The sequence below is a fragment of the Crinia signifera genome, chromosome 1 (genome assembly GCF_055691185.1).
Source record: "Crinia signifera chromosome 1, ASM5569118v1, whole genome shotgun sequence".
NCBI classification, from domain to species: domain Eukaryota; kingdom Metazoa; phylum Chordata; class Amphibia; order Anura; family Myobatrachidae; genus Crinia; species Crinia signifera.
This window is the reverse complement of record NC_139217.1, coordinates 409,409,396-409,430,612: the sequence shown is the minus strand read 5'-3', so window position 1 is coordinate 409,430,612 and position 21,217 is coordinate 409,409,396. Positions and strand designations below refer to the sequence as shown.

At 40.9% G+C, this 21,217-nt stretch overlaps 1 protein-coding gene across 1 annotated transcript in view; it reads right to left on the bottom strand.

Annotated features, from left to right (window-relative positions):
* Positions 1-7,476: 7,476 nt before the first annotated feature.
* ELL2 (elongation factor for RNA polymerase II 2) overlaps positions 7,477-21,217 on the bottom strand; it is a 44,597-nt gene continuing 30,856 nt past the window's right edge. Inside the window, exons 6-12 of the mRNA XM_083151756.1 lie at positions 19,139-19,263; positions 18,790-18,871; positions 17,733-18,291; positions 14,475-14,535; positions 13,729-13,900; positions 12,790-12,834; positions 7,477-11,375 (exon numbers count right to left, since the gene is read on the bottom strand). Of these exons, the coding sequence (XP_083007882.1) occupies positions 11,259-11,375; positions 12,790-12,834; positions 13,729-13,900; positions 14,475-14,535; positions 17,733-18,291; positions 18,790-18,871; positions 19,139-19,263 (1,161 nt within the window). The 3' untranslated portion in view covers positions 7,477-11,258. The remainder of the gene's footprint in view (positions 11,376-12,789; positions 12,835-13,728; positions 13,901-14,474; positions 14,536-17,732; positions 18,292-18,789; positions 18,872-19,138; positions 19,264-21,217) is intronic.

Below are 21,217 nucleotides of genomic sequence, written 5' to 3'. Positions count from 1 at the left end.
TCAGTGTTTCTTCAGACCCGCTCACGATGATGTGGGGGGGCACGACCCGCTCACGATGTGCACCGTGAGCGGGTCCGATCCAATGGCGACCCGCACCCGGCAGTATGGTCGTTATTCAGATCCTACCTGCAGCAGGTAGGATCTGAATAACGATTGACCGACTCGTGGGACCGCGCATCGGATCGGTATCGGTCCACACCAGGTTAGAAAAGGGCCCAATCACCACACAATCTACATCCAATTGGTCGGAATTGGATCTAGATTGAGGGGATCGGGCCCTAGTCGTCCTGGTGTGTACCAGGCATAACAGAGGTTAATTAAAAATCAACCCAAATATATAGATACAGAAGTACCAACACACTCGCCATTCCTAGGAATGGGGTGCAAACAGCACCCGCACCCACATCCCAGGGTGGGGTGCGGTGGCGTGTGACCCCATTATTTATTTATTGATTATTTGAATGTTAAGGTGAGTTAGTTTGTTATAGTGAGTGCTGGGCCCCCTTTGTTTGTATTTACTAGAGTGTGTGGTCACAGGCCACCGCACCCCACCCTGGGATGTGGGTGCTGTTTGCATCCCATTCCTAGTAATGGCGAGTGTGTTGGTACTTCTGTATCTCTCTCTCTCTCTATATATCTATCTATCTATCTATCTATCTATCTATCTATCTATCTATCTATCTATATATATATATATATATATATATATATATATATATATATATATATAGCAAATTGCATGTAGGCAGCACTCCAATTGAGCTTTTGAAATTAAGAGAAAAAGGTGCCCTCCGGAATGATGAGCCTGTGGACACAGGCTGTGTAGATAGTTTCTGTGGCTGGCGGCACTCTACTTGTAATAAAGAAATACAGGAGACCTTGTGTTTTTTCCTGACGTTTCAAGCCTTTTCAGGCTTTTTATCAAGGTGCAAGAGACGAGTCGCTTCGGGCTCGCGTTGATAGTGGGGGTGGTACAGCCTCAAAAATTACATTTGGGGGCCATTGAACATGTTTGATACTAATTTCAATGCATTTGGATGCTTTTCTGTTAAAAAACGCATGCGATCACATGCGATTTTGTAAAAAAAAATGGTAAAAAACTGCAAAAATCGCATCCAATCGCATGCCACTATATATGGCATGCGATGGGAGCCGTGATAATCCACAAGTACCCAATTTTGCTATTTGGCCATGCTAAAACTGAAGCAGGGCATGCTGGGATGTGTAGTTCAACAACAGCTGGAGTGTCAAGGTTAGCCATCACTGTTCTGAGCCAAGTTTCTTCTTTCGGTACTGGAGAAATTGCTAACATTTTGGAGGTGACAAATGGTCCCTTGATGTGTTCTAGAAGGCAAAGTCAATCACTGGCTGATACTCTAGATTTAGGAAATACATTTTAGTGTGTACTTTTTCAGGGTTAGAATGACAAATCCTGCTTGAGAATAAAATCTGGGAAGAACAGAGATGAACAATTGACCATTGTTTATAACCAAGGTTACATGTCGTTAAGGTTGACTTACAAATAAGAAGAGGTTCTGCCAAAACGTTGTCAAGATATGAACATCCATCACCCATAAAGATAAAGTAATCACCATAGTAGAAAGGACATTAGTGAGACCTTATGTATAGTTGGAAGTCGATGCTCTAATTATGGCAAACAGCACATCTGGAGAGAAGGGTGGGAGAGAATATGTATGTATAAAGACATACTTAGGGAAGTGGTAGAAGGCCACAAACTTGTGTGTTTCTCTGCAGAGAGGAGTTTTTGCAGTTTGGCGACTTCTTCTGAAATGAAGGCATAGTAGATGCACCATGCCTAGTGGTGCTTGTTTTGATCTAGAACAGGGGTCCTCAAACTATTTTGCTCTGGGACCCCATCTGACTATAAAAATAATTAAAGGACCCCAGCAAATTATTGCAGAAGGTCATCACATCACATGTGTAGTTAGCACATACATGGCAGCATTGTGGAGGCACAAAATGATGGGAGGAGTCTAATATAACAGACAATTTAACAGACTTTTCAGACTCCTTGAATCACTGACTGAGATTAGAAAAGTCATCAGCCTGATGGTCAGCAACATGGAGTCGTGACCCCATGCTGAGAAGGTCGGGACCCACTTTGGGGTCAGGACCCACAGTTTGAGAACCGCTGATCTAGAACAACAGTTCATGCCTGAGGCATGAATACAGCCCCTGAAGCACTTGATTTGACATTCAGGGGTACGCAAAATTTTTATGTAATGGCAGGGTGGGGATGCTAACTAGTTACATAGGGAAAGCAGTGACCTAGGGATGTGGACTATACAATGTAAAACAATGAAGAACGACTGATCTAAACAACCACAAAGTACATGGATAAAAAGCAATGTTTGCCTGAGAGAAGTTTACAACCCGATTATAATATCTCTGCTTCAGTCTGGTCACACTTAAAATCAGTTACAGTGTGGACACTATAACAAAAAGAGGTAGCCTGTAATCATGCTTTAAGATGAACCATGGGTTAAAGATGCATCTGACGTTCCAGTTGCGGAATGCTTCTTGGCATCAACTTTTACGTTTGCAAGCCAAACCTGCGGCTGCTGTTGATGGTCTGAAGAGTTTCTGGAAATCGATCACTAGAAATGTCACTTTCTTTCTGTGAAGAAGTATTCATTTTTTCTGAGGCAGTTTACAGCAAGGTAACAATCCCCTATTCTGGTACGCAATATATCCAGAGGGCCAATTCTAGAAGATGTTTGTTTTTATTTTTGGTTGTAATTGTTATTAAATATAAGATGTGTGTTTATTTATTGCACTGTAGTCAGAGGTGGGATTCAGCCGGTTCTGCAGAACTGATACCTAATATACGATCGGTTCTGCAGAACCGTTTGCTGAGGACTGCCGTGGACGCTCGCAAGGTACTTTAAACAGATATGACAGCCGGGCAGAGAGCTGCGTGCTGCCTGGCTGTATACACAAAGCAGGTCCGCAGCTATTTTTGAATGCTACTGCTGGACCGCGAGCCAATAGAAGCTCACGGTCCGGCAGCCAATAAGGAGCGGCAGTGGTGGCTCATTATTGGCTGCCGGGCCGCGAGCTCCTATTGGCTCGCGGTCCAGCGGGAGAACTCAAAATAGCCAAGGACCTGCTTTCAGTATACAGCCGGGCAGCACACAGCTCTCTGCCCAGCTGTCACAGCACCTTGTGAGCGTCCGCGGCAGTAAGATGCAGCGGCATTTAACTCCCCCTTGGAAACCAGCATGCATTTTCCCTCGGCAACGAGCATGAAGCCCCCGGCATCAAGCAAAACCCCCCATAGCAATGAGCCTGTAGGTAAGTGGCACTGATGTTTCAAATCTGTAATGGGCATCATGGTGTGTAGCACAATGTGTAATGGGTATACGGTGTGTGGCCTTATGGGTAATTGGCATTACGGCATGCGGCTTTATGCACAATGGGCATTAGGACATAGAACCTGTTGTTCATTTATTTGAATCCCACCACTGACTGTAGTCCATGTTATTTTCTGGGAGCCATTTGTGATCTGCCTGTATTCCAGAGCTATAGGAAGTTATAGGCACTGCCCAGCACTCAAAACACAACAAAATGAACTCACTATGTTCCCCTTCCGCAAATTAATGATATAAGGAGCAATACTGGAGAGTCCTCAGACGCAAATGTAAGTAAAATAAAGAAAGGAACTGTTGGTCTTGATAAAGTTCAGTCTCTGAAATGTTGACACAGTAACAGGATGTTATGGGTTCTATTAATTTACTTATATTTGAGTTTATAGCCCTGTACAAACACGATGACACCAGCCTCCCTGCTGAGCACAGATCGCTCAGAACACAAGCCATATACCCACCATGTGTGCTGAGCAAGGTTTTGCCTATTGTTTAAAGGCAAAACACCTCAAGTACCCAACAGTGCATGTTTTCCAGGTCTCCACATAGAATCAACATGATTAGCACCACCTGTGGATCTTTTAAAATGTGTCTGAATAATGAGTGCACCTGCTGGGTGACCTGGAAAACGTGCACTGTTGGGGGTAATTGAGGACCAGGGTTGGGAACCACTGATCTTGCGGGACTGACAGAGCATGCAGTCTCTCTCTGTGGCTGATAGCAACACACGGAACCACGCATCACCAACGCCCCACATACAGAGCAATCCATGATTCATTTCTAAGCGATCTAAACAGATCGATGAGAAATGGGGCAGAAAAAAAAAAAACACCTTGTGTCAATGCCCCTTATGAGTACCATCCAGCATTGCTTCATACATTATAGAGGTTATTCAGATTGATATTCCCCGTTGCGAATTTACAATGATTCGCTTATGCGCACGTGCAGGCCATCTATACGAACGGATGCGGCAACTTGCTTAGTCTCCGTCCTGTTTGACAGCAGTGCAGGTGGGGGAAGTGGGGCGGCGTACAAGGGTCATGCACATGCGAACGTCAAGCATTTCATGGGCATCCCAATGAAAATGCTGGGCGTTACCATGGTGATTCAACCGTAACACTGGGGCGGGCAGCTGATGTCACTGGATGTCAGCTGCCTGCCCTCTTCCCGTACCATGGAGATGCAAATCTGAGCGACTTAGATCTGCGAGCACTGTAGCAATTATTTTAAGATCGGCGACCATCAAATGATTTCTGCCCCGCTCGCAACCTGCAAATGGATGTTTATGCAAAACTAAATATTGCAGATTTGCAAGTCAACCAGAATGACCCTGTACGTATGCATATATAAAATATGGGTACTTGTTACCTAGAACGGCGTCGCCGATTTTGATCCTAGGCATCGCAAGGAAAAAAAATCGCGTCGGTCGCATAGCATGCGGCCAAAAATGCAATGCCACCCCACGATCAACGTCAACCCGAAGCGTGGCGAGCGCAGCGGTACGTGTCCTCCGACCTTTTCATACCCCCACTATCCACATCGGCGTGGAGTTGAGAAAAGAAAGTGTGGCAAGCCCCGCAGATACCTTCACAGGTATCAGTGTCCCCTCGCGGGCTTCAGAGGTATCCACGTCCGCTCGCCACACTTTCTATTCTCAACTCCACGCCGACGTGGATAGTGGGGGTATGAAAAGGTCGGAGGATGCGTACCGCCTGCGCTCGCCACGCTTCGTGTTGACGTTGATCGTGGGGTGGCGTTAACAATTGGGGGGCCATTTCACACTTCAGGGTGGCTATTTGGGGTCTGTGGGCCATTTAACATTATTCCCTATGTAAAATCGGGTCAATTGGGCCATTTAACATTGTTCCCTATGTAAATCGCAGTAATCGCGTCGGTCGCATCGCATGCGTTTTTTGGCCGCATGCGATGCGACCGACGCAATTTACCTTCTACCATTCATTTCTATGTGAAATCGCGGGCATCGCATCGGTCGCATCGCATGCCATTATAATGGCATGTGATGTACATGCGATGCCCGCGATGGGCGCCGTTCTAGGTAACAAGTACCAAAATAGGTTTTGGTTATGTATTATTTCAATGTGATATCAGAGAGGTGCAATAAAGGAAAACCAGATGCTTTAAACTCAGCAGGTGTCGTGTGCAGGCTCATTCATTCCAAAAATACAGAAAACATCCACACGGACCAATGCTAGTGATCCATATAAGACAATCAGCTGGCATATGGGTATTATGAGGAAAATGGATCGGCTTGGCCTATGCCAGGATAAGCCATGCACATAACATGGATCTCTGTGTTGCATGATGTCCACTGAAGTAGATGTAGTTTCTCTAGGAGATAATAACTCAAACGGCTGTCTGCTTCTATGTACAGTATGAAAGAGTTCATGCATGAAAGGGAAATTTACTACAACTAAGTACACAATCAACAGAACTGCCGACCAAGGGGTGTAATTAATAAACTATAATCACTGATCAACCACTCAATATATGCCTGACAAGACACAACTAAAATTTTCCTTCCTGCCCAGTTGTGATATTATTGTCGCCAGTTCCTACAGATACATAAAGGGTCTGTCAGCGGAACATATATATATATATATATATACATACATATATATACATATATACACACATATACATATATACACACACATACACACAGGAAAGAAAATGCCTTGGCTGTGAGAAGTGTGAACAATGTCACAGACCTATCTGGTACCGGGTTGGTTGGCATGTACAGCTATGCATCATTCATTAAACAATTAGCTATCACAGGGCGTAACAAGCCTATTAATCATTTGTATATTCTCAAAAAGCTAAATCGGAACATGAACCTAGTGCAGTGGTCAGGAAACTCAGTCCTCATTAACCCACGCAGTGCATGTTTTGCAGGTCTCCTCACAGAATCACAAGTGAAATAATTAACTCCACCTGCGGACCTTATAAAATATGTCTGTGGGTAATTAGTACACCTGTGCACCTGCTGGGTTACCAGCAAAATATGCACTGTGTGGGGTAATGAGGACCAAGTTCCCTGACCACTGACCTAGTTTCAGTAAGTTCATGGATAACTCATTTAAATGTAAACCCTCCTTTTTTACTTGCCTATTAATTTTTAATTAGTAAGCATTAAGGAATACAAAAATACAATGAAAAAGTACTACAGGTTGAGTATCCCTTATCCAAAATGCTCAGGACCAGGAGAATTTTGGATAACGGATTATTCCGTATTTCGGAATATTTTAATATTTCAATGATGTTTTTTGAAGTATCTTGCATGTATGCTGTATAAACACATAAAATACACACATATATATTTTATTACCACATAAAATACACACAAATATATTTTATTTGTTCAAAAAACAAGGTTTCAAAACATGAAACAAAATTTGTGTACTATCTTAGATACTGAATTTGAATGCCAAGCAATCATTTTCTTGTACATATATAGTGCCAGTTACATGCCATGTCCTCAGTAGTGCTGTTACAGACGTACCCAGTGAGTTTTTATTAAAAAAAAAAAATCTTCACTTTCTGGAATGTATGGTTTTCGGAATAATTCGGATAACGGATATTCGGATACGGGATACTCGACCTGTAATACAATCTGCCTCAGTCATGCAACACAATTCACCCAAATATCCGCACACCTTCACCAGTGGAGATCAGAATCACACATAAATAGTTGCACAACCAGATAGCACCCACTCCTGTCCCTACAGGAGGTCACAGATATAGATGGGTGCTCACCTTAGGAGTATTTGCAGCAATAGTGAACCAGCAAAGGTCTTGTGTGACACAAAGGAGACAAAGCCAATACTTAGGGCAGGGACATTTTTTTTTTTTTTTTTTCTATAAGGTCAAGGTACAAATCTGCCTCTGATGATTTGAACGTTACCACTTTGGTCAAATCTTTCATGAAGGGTTACCTTAAACTGCGACTTCTGAGTAGAACATGGTTTGAAGAGTCACATGTGAAGAAAGTTTTCAACCAGAAAGTAGACCAGATAAGATTTTAACACTTATTAAAAGGGCAAAATAATGAAAATAAAATTCAAGACTCAAATTCAAGATGCTCAAAGTTAACATTTTATTAAACAACTGATTTTAACATAATGGGGCAACAATGGCTCATAAATTAGCTAAAAATACCCCAAATCCATTTTACCTTCTACATTTCTTTAATACAGCATGTATGGAACATTTGAGAAAAGTATTTTTTTTTGTGCAGGGTCACAGCCAATGTAAACTTCAATTACTCTTTCATATGATATAACAGTGTCACTTAATATAGCCCTGGACAGAGACACAATTAAGATTACACACAAGGAAATACTAGTTATGACAGCAGAATACAGGAATCCTTCATACACTTTAACAGTTTCTCAATACCTCTCTCAGGCTGTGTTTTAAGTGGGGCAGAGAAGTACTGGGAACTGCCAAGTTCATTTTTTTAATTTTATTTCCCTTCTGTAAATGCAATCATCTGGTTCTAAACTCTGCTTTGGCAAGGCAGCCCTGAGGAATGGAATGAGAAGCTGAACATGCATCAAAACACAGCTGCCAGTAAGAGGCGTGCCCGGCGTCTGTTTGCAGGAACAAGTCTGCACCTCTAAAGCCAGATTCCTTCAGTTTGTGGGGAAGATGTATTCAAACCGATGTGTTGCAGCACAGGCTTCTAATGCAAACTTATGGTTGCAGTCTCTCCTATCTGTCATTGAGAACCTCCACACATATGTTTGTACGGTTCACACATTGTAATATTGAAGGCCTCTTTTCACCAACACAAGCTATTACAATCCCATTTTAGGTCATTTCATAATTACATATTTTAGAACACATTGTAAATGATAAAACAATGAAGTCAATGATAAAACCGAGGACAAAATAAACCTTTATCACAGGATGGGACAAATTAAAATGTGATGTTTCAAACAGTGAACAGGTAAAAAAATGCTACAAGTGATTGAGAACATTGTAGAAAATGGACAATAAAATAAAAAAGTTCCCAGTTTATTATTTTCACATTTTCAAAAACATTCAGTGGCAATTGTTGGTTAGGTATGCAGATACATTCACCTACTCTACAAGAGTTGGGCCAAAGACTCAAAACTGCAGCCGAATGAAATAGGTTTTTATTATAGTTGGCAATGGTTAAAAACAATAAAAATATCCCCAGATATATCTCCCTATATATTCAGCCATTTAGTTCATAAGCCATTTATGGTATAAATACTGCACATTTGCTTGGATTCATGGGTTAAAAGAGGAATGTGAGATACACCTGCATCTACAAGAACTGCCCAGAGGCATCAATGGATGTTTACTCTTTTAAAGTCCACCTGCTGCTGAGGGGGAGCAGCCATTTTACAGACTATCATCTAATTAGGTAGCCCCGGGTGAGCCTATTACCTTCAGTCAGTGATCGTGGGTAATAGGATACCGCCCTACCTATGCAGTCTATAGATTAACCTGGAACCAGAAGGCACGGTCCTTCCGTGAGGTCATTGGTTGTTAACAGATCAGGTGCATTCTCCCTCATACTGGTTCAGCTTGCAAAATGGCAGGTAACTTAGAGCTAATACAGTAATTTCAGCCTCATGAACAAAAATTTCAAATTAGAAATTTGTTTTACAGCATTAATACATTTGTCTTGTAAACCAGAAAATCTGTTGCACAAGGAAAGTAAAGCCAGTATCAAAAGATTTTCCACAACAGCACTAGCTAAGAAAAAAAAAAAAAAAAAAAGACAAAATACATTTACCGATTTAAAATATTGGCGTAGTGAGGACATTCAAATAAAACCTTTGGATAATGGGGTACAAAAGCTAAAATGCTAGCCATATTTAAGATATACAATCTCCACAGATATGGTCACGTTTAGGACCTCCATTCCACACCTGCTATAGGAGATCACAGGTTTGGTTCCTAAAATGACAGCAGAGGACAATACCTTGGAGTGAGGTAGATAGAACTAGGTTAAGGACATCCATTCTAAATTGCTCGGAATAGTTTAATTCTCCTAGTGAATATCTCTAGTTCTAATTAAATGAAGCTGAAAGCAGTGAGGCCAGGTGATGATCAATGAAATGAGCATCTATGATGAAGTGTGGGGTACTTTACATGTCCAGGTTATACCGAATTAACATATTTTAGTAGAACACTGTAAAAAGGCAGTCAGTTGGCTTTCATAAAGCTAGTTAAGGACTCCACATTACAGACTAGAATGCCCCCATAGGAAGTAACACAGTAGGCAATTTTGCAATGCAGTTAGAGTTGGTACAGATTTAGTGTTGCTTAGTGTGTTGATCACTATCAAGCAGTAGTGCACAGGGATAACTGTACTGATGACACATAGAACAAAGCAGACAAAACAGTGTTATCACAGGCTGATTTTCCGATTCCTTAATCGAACAAACCTTCTGGTTTACAGAAAGACAAAAAGCATGTTTGATGCTAGAGGCCATGTTTATTACAGATACCGACAAGCTTTTTTTTGGCAAACAGTCCAATAATCACATCTGTAAACATATCTGTCCCTTTTTTCATTGGCAGCACTTACAGGAAGGGGATAGAAAACAAACAAAAAGTGATTTTGGTTTATTCAGAATGCAAATAAAACAAACTGTTCCCACATGAAAATGATAAGTTTCAATTAAAGTAAACTGGTACATTGCATGAAATGCAACTTTGTGCTGTCTGATGATCACAGTATCTCTTAAAGTTAAATATATCTTTACTTTCAATAACTCCTGGTTCGCAGGAGGAAAAAAAAATCTTTAAATATACATGTAGGTAAATAACTTCTTTGCATATCTTAAAAAATACTTTATATATCAGTATATAAATATGTTACCTACATGGTTACATTTCTTTATTTGTCACCCCAAAATATTTTGTTAAACCCCCCTTCACAAGAAGTAGACCCCCCCCCCAATCCTTCTCTACTGAAAAGGCTTTGCTGGGTTTAAAACCAACTCCCTAATTCGTCCTGCATTCACTCCTTGTTAATAATGCTGACAAATTCTTGAAATGAAAATGCTTTTGTTTTCCACAATAGAAATGGCAGTCATAGGAAACCGCCTACAATACCACTCATCAGTTGTTTAAAACCTGAGCATTTGGCCTGATACATAGCAGCTTTGTGATTTCATCATGCATGCTCACCACCCACGCAATCCTTGCACGCGTACAGGCACACTCCTAGATGCGGATAGGCCACAGAGTGCTTCCCATTTGCTCTAGTAAGAGGGGGAAGCAGTGTAGCTAATACTTAACTACACTATATATAAACAGGCAAACACCTTAAGGCATCTTTTGAAGTTGGGAGTATGATTTGAAAGTTAAAGTTCAAGTTAAGGACAGAAATTTCTTTTTTTTGAAACATACTTTTTTTTTCTGTCCCCCCCACCCCTTAACCCTCCGTATATTTTTCTAAAGTTTTTATTTTTATTTTAATTTTTTAAATACATTTTGTGCAAATTTTTTCAACCTTCTACCGTTTAAGGCAAAGGGTTTGCATTAAGAAAGGTCAGAAGACAGACATTTATCCAAAAGCACATCATTATGCTACATAAAACTTAGAATGCGCAGTTTATCAGATTATAGACACTGGAATTCCAGCGGCTATTACCGATTTCCACAGATAAATGTCCAAAAAGGACAAGGAAGAGAAAGCAGCTTTTATTTAAGCAGGATAAAGGAAGGTCGGGCACCAGGAGAAAGAAAAGAAAAAAAAAATTGCTGCTAATACTGAAACTCCTGAAAGTTTCTTTGCTTTATCCTTGCGTAACACATCTGGAATTTTAAATAAATAACGTTAAGTATTCACATCTTGTAAGCAGAGCATTAGTGCCAGGACTCTGCCTGTCGTTGGTCAAATTCTCCTATTAGTCTTTTAATGTGGGCAAGTTTGTTGTGAAGATATTCACATCTGTATTTTTCTTCATAATAGTTCGGACTTGCCTGCGAAAAGAAAAAGAATGAGAGGCGTCATTACGCAAGTCAGCAGAGCAGTGCAGGACATTTACACGTTGTAATAACTGATGGGTCCTTCATGTTCAGGTGGAAGGTTTTGATCCATTTACCAGTAGACTGGTGTACCAGCCATTGCTGGAGTCATGGATCTAGCTCTCGCTGGTGGGGTAAATGCAGCCTCACCATTCCAAGGTGTACCAGATCACTGCTGGGGTTATAGACGCAATCTTAGCACTTGGAAGGGGGGACAAAAGGTTTATCAAAAACGGCCAGTATTTCATTGAGCAACGAGATTTCAGTTATAATGCATCTAGTACATTATAGAAATTGGTAGCTAGAATTTAACTGGTCACTATGGGCAACTGCACTTTAAAAATGTTTTCGTAACTTTACCTAGTGTGCAGCACCGTGCTGAGCGAATTAGTTTAGCACACATTGCTGACCCACAAGCTATGTACGATCCATTTGTGCTGGTCAGGTACTGGTCCCAAATGTAGTGCTATCTGACTAGATATTATCTAAAACCTAGTCAGATGTATGTCCCCTGAGGCAGGATTTTTTTTTTTTTTTTTTACTCATAAGTTTTCTTGCATTTTAAAACCTTGAGCTCCAAAGCCGTTTAGGGCTGTATTCAATTGTCCCATCACACCCAATCCTCCCATCTAAAGCGAAGAGAAATCGCAAAGTGATTGTGCCCACCAAGGTCAGGTTTAGCAGCTCATAGCTACTAAACAACTCCACCAAACCAATACATGCGCCCACACAAACAGGTGACATTTTGCTAGTTTGCACAACGACCATATTCCCGGCGATAATGGCTAAAATCGCTCAGTGTGTACTTGGTTTAAGTGGTATGCTATTGTGAATGGCCCCCAAAATTACTATCTGTTCTCTCTATCCTATAATAGTCTATATGCCATTATGGAGACACTGAGAATAATCTCATTTGTTTTTGTATCTAGTATGTATAATCAGTATGTCCAACAGTTATTTTCTCTTGTGGCTCCCAAGTGAAATTAGATTGTCCAATCACTCCATATAGCTTATATTATAGAGTCCAACTGCAAACGACACAAAATATGCATCTATATCGGTGTACTAGGTGTCTTTCTGAACACAAAAGACCATTATTGTCTAATATTTATTAATACCTTAATAGAATATAATTACAGCACAAGTTGCTTGTATTAAGTAATTTTACGTTCTAAGTGTGGTTGGTCTTTCGCTGGCCAATAGACCTTTATATATGACGCTTCATGTAGCATCACCAAGAATCAAGCATAGGATAGGTACAGTACTATGAACACTATTAAGTGCATGAGGAAAATACTCTTCCACCCAACACCAGGAGAATACTATAAGCTTTGTTCCATAAACTACACAATACATATACGACACTTACCTCTTTAAACTTCCGATATTCTTTGATAACCTCTTCATGTACAATCTTAAACAAAAAATAAAAAAGATTTCAGACCGTGGTACAAGAAAAAATGGCCAAAATGTTATCTATAACAGCATTCAAAACACAAGGAAATAACATTTGCACTTAATACAGGTCGAGTATCCCGTATCCGAGTATCCGTTATCCGAATTATTCCGAAATACGGACATTCCAGAAAGTGAAAAAAAAATTTTTTTTTGCTAAAAACTCACTGGGGACATTTGTAACAGCATCACTGGGGACATGATATGTAACTGGCACTATATATGTGCAAGACAATGATTGCTTGGCATTCAAATTCAGTGCTGAGATAGTACACACGTACTGTTTTGAAACCTTGTTTTTTGAACAATTAAAATATATTTGTGTGTATTTTATGTGGTAATAAAATATATTTGTGTGTATATTATGTGTTTATACAGCATACATGCAAGATACTTCAAAATACATCATTGAAATATTAAAATATTCCGAAATACGGAATAATCCGTTATCCAAAATTCTCCTGGTCCCGAGCATTTTGGATACGGGATACTCTACCTGTACTGCATATAATTAAAAATAAATTAAAAAAAAAAAGTTAAGAAAAATGATCCCTGTGGTCAGTTAAACATATTGGAGGGATCTTACAGACATGGACAAGCACAATACAGTGTGTACTATGTACTGTGTCCAGGATTCCAAGCCAGTTGAAGGGGAGATAGTTAACGATACAGTTCATGGACGATCTTGTTGTACCCAGCTTTAATATTTGAAAACAAATACTAAGACAGATGTTTTAATACAAGTTAGTGTTGTCTTTTGTGGTCCCACTTGACCAGAGAACTCCCAGCATTCAGTGAGCCGATTAAGATGAACTCTTTTAGAGAGGGAAAATCTAGACCCCTGTGCCCATACCTTGTATTCCTTAGAACCCGGAGACAGCCGCTTCCTATGTGCATCCAGCTGCATAAATTTTCTAGTTATACTTTCTACTCTGGCATGTAAACTCCGGTATTCATCATATTCAGAGTTGAAGTCATCCTTGTAACTTTGTCTCTGCTCATTAGATACAATAACAGTGTATTTTCTGCAATAGATAATGTATACCGGTTAGGAAAACAGGCTATTTCAGTAAATGAACATTTGTAGTCAAGATGAAATGTGGTAAGACTAATCTGTATTTATTTTCAACGCTCAATACATAGTTATTACAGTAAACGTGTTGTTGAAAGCTTACACTCCATACCAAAAATACTTACAGCTGGTTTTAACTTTCATTAAACATGAAAGCCAGGCCAACTGCTTAAACCCTGTACACAGGCATCGCGGGAGCCGATGCTGCGCGACATGCATCGCTGCAAGCCCAAGAGGCGCATCCTTTTGCCCAAGCTAATAGGCAAAGTGCTGCAACCTTAGCAGGATAGACCGTGCATCGCCATATCCTGTACATTTGGGGCGATCCGGGCTTACTTTCTAAAATAGCCCCAAATTGCCCCATGTGTCTGCGGAAACAGGACAGAAAGTAATACAAGGTCTTTCTACTAGAAGGAGAAAAAAAAAAAAAAAAAAAAAAAGACTAATCATGCTCCGGATTGGTGAAAGAAAGCACACACGTCAGTCATAGGTAAAGGATTGCACACCTGCACTTCATAACTACTCACACTATGTAATCTGCCAATTCTGTTGATGAGGGGTCTGAAGCTGTGCAGGTTACTTGAACATCTGTGGGGAAAACCAAAAATGTTTATAATTTGGTAATTGAACACTGAACCAGCCTTACTTTTCCCCACAAAAATCTTCGCACACGAGTAAATTGCATCCCACACAAAAACACGAACTGCATGGAATGTCACATACAAGTAACATTATAAGTCAATTCTGCTACTATAGCCTACAACCGTTGGAAATGCACTACTTGTATACATAAAGTACTAAACGGCTGTAACAAGTGTCCTAATACAGCTTAAAAAAAAAAAAAAAAAAAAAAAAATCAGTTAAGCCTACATTTATAGCAGTCATCTGTGTGCAAGCAGGGTAATTCAACTGCTACATTAGCCCTGCTGCTATGAGGATAAGTGGCGCTGGTCCCTTGGATATACAGTAAGATTGCTGGATGACCTCAAGGGACCAATAAAAACAGTAAAAAAGTAGCAATTCCTCATTTAATGCGGTAATAAAAAAGCCCTTGTTTGGCTACCATATTCTTCCTACACAATAGCAAGCATTTGGGAAAGGTGGAAAAATACTGAAAAATAAGTTTCACTATTGGCATTTTCTGAAAAAAATATAATATATAAGTATTTTAAGTATTTATCCAGCAGTGAAGGGATTAAGGCGATGGATCTCATTTGTAACAGTTTCTTACCTTAAAGAAATCCTACATGCAATACACCTTTACATATATTTAAATTATGGTATCAATCTGATAAAGGGAGGGAGGCTGCGCAAATGCTTCACAAGGCTAATTAGCAAAACAATTTTATTGCTCCGTGGGGTGCCTGATTAAACCACCAAATTCACTACAAAATGTTACAAGTCAATCCTCGTTAAAAGTAGACCACCAACTGCTGCTGTGTACAATATTGATCTTTCCCAGCATACATTCATAGAATGTACAATCTACGTATGTTACACTTCAAATTAAGCAATTCAAATACACACCATGTTCTGATGCTTTTGGATCAAATTCCAAGCAATCAATTCAGTAGTACTGAATGTCAACATGAACCAAATGTAATAAGGTGTGAGAATCAGAAAGTGGGAGATTTTGGAAGACCTTCCTTTTTTTTTTTAAACAGCACTCAATTTCATGGCAAAAATCGACCTGGTTTTTCAATGAAATTTATTGCCGCTAAAAACAAAAAAAACCTCCCCAAACCTCTACCTTTAGGATTCTCACATCCAATAGCTTTTTTTATGGTTTGTGTAACAATTTCTGACATTGTAGCGCAATTCAAATGTGCAACACTCCAGAAAAATTGCAGCGGATAGAAGCCCTTAAGGTCTGCCAGAAAAATAGTATTTACAGATTTAAAATAAACCATTGTATATGGTAGCAGCTCCATGGTATATGGTAATTAGCACTCAAAAAGCCAAACACAATTCTGCAGTGTCATGCCAGCTGATGCATGAAGATAAGACTGACATGACAATGCACTTCTCGGGTTGCCAGTTTAAACTAAAAACAAATGAAGGCTGCATATATACAGTTCAGCAGTTCCTTAGGTGAAGGTGCTTACATTTTCAGGTTGTAAAAAACGTTAAAAAGGGATACATATGGATGACTTGGGATGTTGGCGTGCTGAATAAGGATGCCGGCATTCCGACTGAGGAAATCTGGTGGGTAAGGGAAGAATGCTTACACCACCCACGCTAGTGTTCCCGCTTACTTACAGTTCAACATCCCAGCAGTCGGGAATGCATCCCACATATTAAAAAGGACATCTCCCAGCAGGCACCAAATTCACAGATTTTGAAAAATAAAGAAATCAGAGTAAAGCGCCACAGTGCCTCTATGTTCTTTTTAAACAGAGAGAAGTGGTCAAGTTTTTGTTTTATAAAATTACATAAACTGTTAAAGCTCCTACAGTAGTCCTTGCCAAAGAGATGGAGTAACACCTACTCTGCTGCAATGCTATATCATGTCACACAAGTGCTGCACTTCTGGGCCGCTGCATAATGAATCCAAGAGGCAAAGCCAGTGTATTTTTTGGAGCATTTCTTGCAGCCATGTCCGCAACTCCCCCCTCCCCTACAGAATTGCCCCTCAACTGGCACCACTGACAAGTGCCACCTGATATTTTCAAGATCAACACCTAGGTTACAGATATAGTAAACAGAAGATAAAAGTTTTGTATAGAAATAACGCAATTTTTTTTTTTCAGACAACTGTGCTCCCTCTTGCGGTTTTCCACTTGTACAAAAAAGTAGATTTTTGCATTATCATCCGCTGAAATACGAAGAATAATTGGTCAACAAAGAAACCAAATTCTCCCTAGAGCAACTCATGGCAAGCAACAACAGTCAGCCAGACGCTGCAACTCATGGCACGCAACAACGGTCAGCCAGACGCTGCAACTCATGGCACGCAACAACGGTCAGCCAGACGCTGCAACTCATGGCACGCAACAACGGTCAGCCAGACGCTGCAACTCATGGCACGCAACAACGGTCAGCCAGACGCTGCAACTCATGGCACGCAACAACGGTCAGCCAGACGCTGCAACTCATGACACGCAACAACGGTCAGCCAGACGCTGCAACTCATGGCACGCAACAGTGGTCAGCCAGACGCTGCAACTCATGGCATGCAACAGTGGTCAGCCAGACGCTGCAACTCATGGCACGCAACAGTGGTCAGCCAGACGCTGCAACTCATGGCACGCAACAGTGGTCAGCCAGACGCTGCAACTCATGGCACTGGCCAGCCGGATGATTCCCTATACCTTTTTTTGTAGGAGAAAGTATATAGATTTGGAGCAAAAATTAACCTTAAAGTTTTCAACTAAAAACAAGCAAGGTGTGTATGCAGCGCTTGTTAAAAATCAAATGCATTGCACGGACTTTTTTTTACATTTAATTTAATGTGATATATCATATCCAATGGTATATTGAAGTGTCAAACATTTTAGGAATATAAAAATGATGAAAAGTCAATCCAATGCATTTGTGATTTTTAACCAACGCTGCATACCCACCTGGCTTGTTTTTAGTCTCTATATTCCAGGTCTGACATACCTGACATTTTGCAGCTGCTACGTAGATAAAACAGCTTCTGCATATTGCGCCCCTACGGGTACACTTTCATAAACCTGGTGCAAGTAATACCCCAAAACCCCCAAGTTTTCAACTGCATGAATTCAGCTTTGTATTTTTATAAACATTTAGGTATTCAATATAGTGTGGGGGAAAATAAGCACCTTTCTTCTCATCTGGACTAAGGCTCTCTTCCATCTTAATGATCTCTTCCTTTTTTAGGAGCACTGGCTTGTCTTCCTCCATGGGTTCAGTGTCCAATTTCTTTCGGTCTTTGTCCTTGTGTTTTTTTATTCGCTTTGCCTTTTTGTGCAATGTGCTGTTTTTATCGTCCGTTAGATCAGAGCTTCCCAACTTGATTGGGGCTGGTAGAGTGTTATCCAGAGTAGTCCTAGAAGTATATTTTTCTTGCTGGTCCTCAAAGCTGCTGCCGTTTTGACTGAAACTGTCCACTGGCAGATCTTGCGTCCCCCGCCCCTCAGGGGTACTGGGAGAATTGGAGTTAGAGTTTATATTTTGTGGATTTGAAACTGGAAGTCGTGCAGGCGGAAGTGGAGGAAGTGTTGGGGTGGCAGCAGAAGGTGGAGGGGGTACAGGTGCTGGTTTTTCATTGGGTAAACCCAAGTGGCCATTTAAAGTCGGGGGCACTCTGTTTGTAAGATGAGATATCCTCGGCTTCTTAGTCATTAAGGGATCAATGAAATCCGTTTCTGGAGATCGTTTCTAGAGAAGAATAAAAATAAAATTATAAGCAGAGCAAACTCAGAAAGGAAGCAGAACAAGCTCAAATAGATCCAACCCCCCCATCACTACCATTTGTAAAACAAAAAAAAACAAAAAAACATTTAACTGACTAATCAGTAGGCAGTGCTAGGTCTGTACAAGTCATATACCTGTAGCAATTTCCTACTTCTTACATACACTGTAGCAGCACAGCACTAGTGATAATGAACATAAAAAAAATAAATAAAAAAAAATTCTATGCACACACGATTCCTAAATTAGTAGTACTATTGCAACAAACTTGGGGCCAGATGCACTAAGCTTCAAAAAGTGATAAACAACCAGCCAATTAGCTCCTGCCTGACCGGTTTCAAACAGTCTGTGACACGACAGGCAGGAGCTGATTGGCTGGCTGCTTATCACTCTCCATTTTATCACGGTTGAAGCTTAGTGCATCTGGTCCTTGAACAGTTACATTGCGACAGAAGATTCCAATACCTGGGGAGTTGGTGATGCAGCTCTTAAAGGAGGAGAGTCTGACTGACTGGAGCTGGTAGGATTCTGAGACAGATTAAGTTTCCTGTTAAAAAATGAAATCATATTACATTAGAAGAAAAGCTAACATTTTTGTCACAGCATCACACTTTCTGCAACCAAATATATCTGTCTTCAAGTCATTTACACAATCGGATAATCTACAAAAACATACATGCAAACTTTAATCAACTTTCATTAGCAGGAGACACCAAGTTTTATTTAAAAAAATACACCCTCCCTCAACACCATTAATATTAATAAAAAAAAAATCATAATTTAAAATGTCACAATCAGGAAATCTACCACATACCTAGAAAGAACTCTGTCTAATAACTGTTTATCTCCTTCCAGGTAACCAGGCCATTCTCTCTGTATTTCTTTGTAAACAAAATCCTTAAGTGTATAAGAATTGTCCTTTGAATTTAAATTGGCAACCTTAGATAAAAAAGGAACAAAAATAGAAATGTAAAGTAGGAATATAACATACACCCATTACCAACATTGACAATGTACATCATTTAGCTTGAGCTGCTCTACGCTAAAGTGATCATTAATGCAAACCAATAGCCCAATCATTCCTGAAAATAAATCTGTATATAGAAGTATTGGCACTTGATACAAAAACAGACCTTAGTTTTGGTAAATGCTAAAAATGCATGCACAAAAAGTAGCCTGGGACCCAACACAACCTTTGACCTCTTAAGAGAATTAAAAGCCCATACACATCGTGTGACTGAGCTGAAAGTCTCTCAAAACAGCAGGTTTGAGCGGCTTTCAGCTCAAAGCCGCCCAGTGTGTATGGCCCGGCAATGAGCGCTGCTGCGCGCTCCCGCAACATCGCCGTTCCATCTGCTGTTATACCAGCAGATGAGCGGCTTTCAGGACGGCTTTGCATAGTGCTCCGCAATGCAACGCCGTCCTCCCTCCTTCCGTCGGCGCCAGACAGGGGGAAAGCCGCTCAGTGTGTATGCACGGAGCGGCTTTCCCTGCAGCGATGAATGCTATCATCGCTGTCCATACACGCTGGGCATAGTCGCCCAGTGTGTATGGACCTTAAATGCACTCACAAAATGGGGTTCTGGCATTTGGTAGTGAAGCCAAAAAAAAGGTTCTACATGTTACAGACTGAGGGTCCAACAAATACCCTGCATCTGAACTGCCTATATAACAGGTTGGCTCATAAAGCTGAATTCCTAATCTTTTTTAAGACAGAAAAAAAAACCTCACTGTCAACTATAGACAACGTAGGATACATTTTTTTATGTTCCACGGGGTATATTAATAGGTGCATTCAGAGTAGGACTAAATGATGCCCTGAGAGCTCTACAACTGGGCAGGAGAATTCCCAGCACATATTAGGTTACCCTGCAACATAGCCTTCTATAGTCTTCAGCTGGTCACAGCCCTTTAAAAGGATAGGCTAAATAAACAAAACTCCACAGTGAAACAGTATAGCGCTCCAGCAAGGCATAATTCACTATGGATACATTCCAAGCTAATATTCATTTACAGCATCAGAAGTCCTATTTGCAGACATTCTGTTTGCAGATAAACCCCAACAGAAACGCTGTTCATGAAAGCGGCACATGCATATTTAGCACTCTGCAGGGATTTCTCCACGGAGAAATAATTAAAAGCAATTAGAGATCATTCTTTGACTGCCTCGTATGGTAGGAATGAACCCAGGGACCAGAATACCAATCTCATTTTGCAGCAAAAAATCACCTTGCTGGGTCTTTAGAATGTCATAATCTAACCAGTTTAACACGTGTGATTGCACCTCACAATAGTGAGCAGTTACACAATAACACAGGTGGGACATTTTCATTACAAAGCTTGTTTGCACTCAAAGGGGTATAATCAATGCCGTGGGTGAGCGCTGACCGCGAGCAGGGCTTCCTGTTCGAGGTCACTGCTTGCCCTTTCAGTATTCAACTGACCGCCCCCTTTCCCTCATATGCAGATTCCCCATTGCTCCGGTTTTTTTTGGGGAGAGAGGGGGAATCAGCGTATGCGGCTGCAGAAGCCACGAAACCCACGGCTAAATGCAGGGGGTTCGCTGCATTAGCCGCGGGTCTCGCTGTTTGGGGGAATCCTCCCCATACGTGACAGCAAGGATTCCGCAGTAACAACGAATAGGGCAAACGGCTGACGAGGGAGTTAAACAGCAAAGATGGCTGGTTTTCTGCGATCCTTGCTGCCCATGGCGAGCGGCATTGAATACCTGCGAACCAGTCCATGCATAGGTATATCATGCTGCTTAGCCTGAATCGAGAAATAAAGACCAGTGCTCAAAAGAGCCCGGGCTATCATACATTGGGACAGATTACAATACAAGCCTTAGGCTGGTTTCACACACTCCGGCTCCTGCCGGACGGTGAAATCCCGC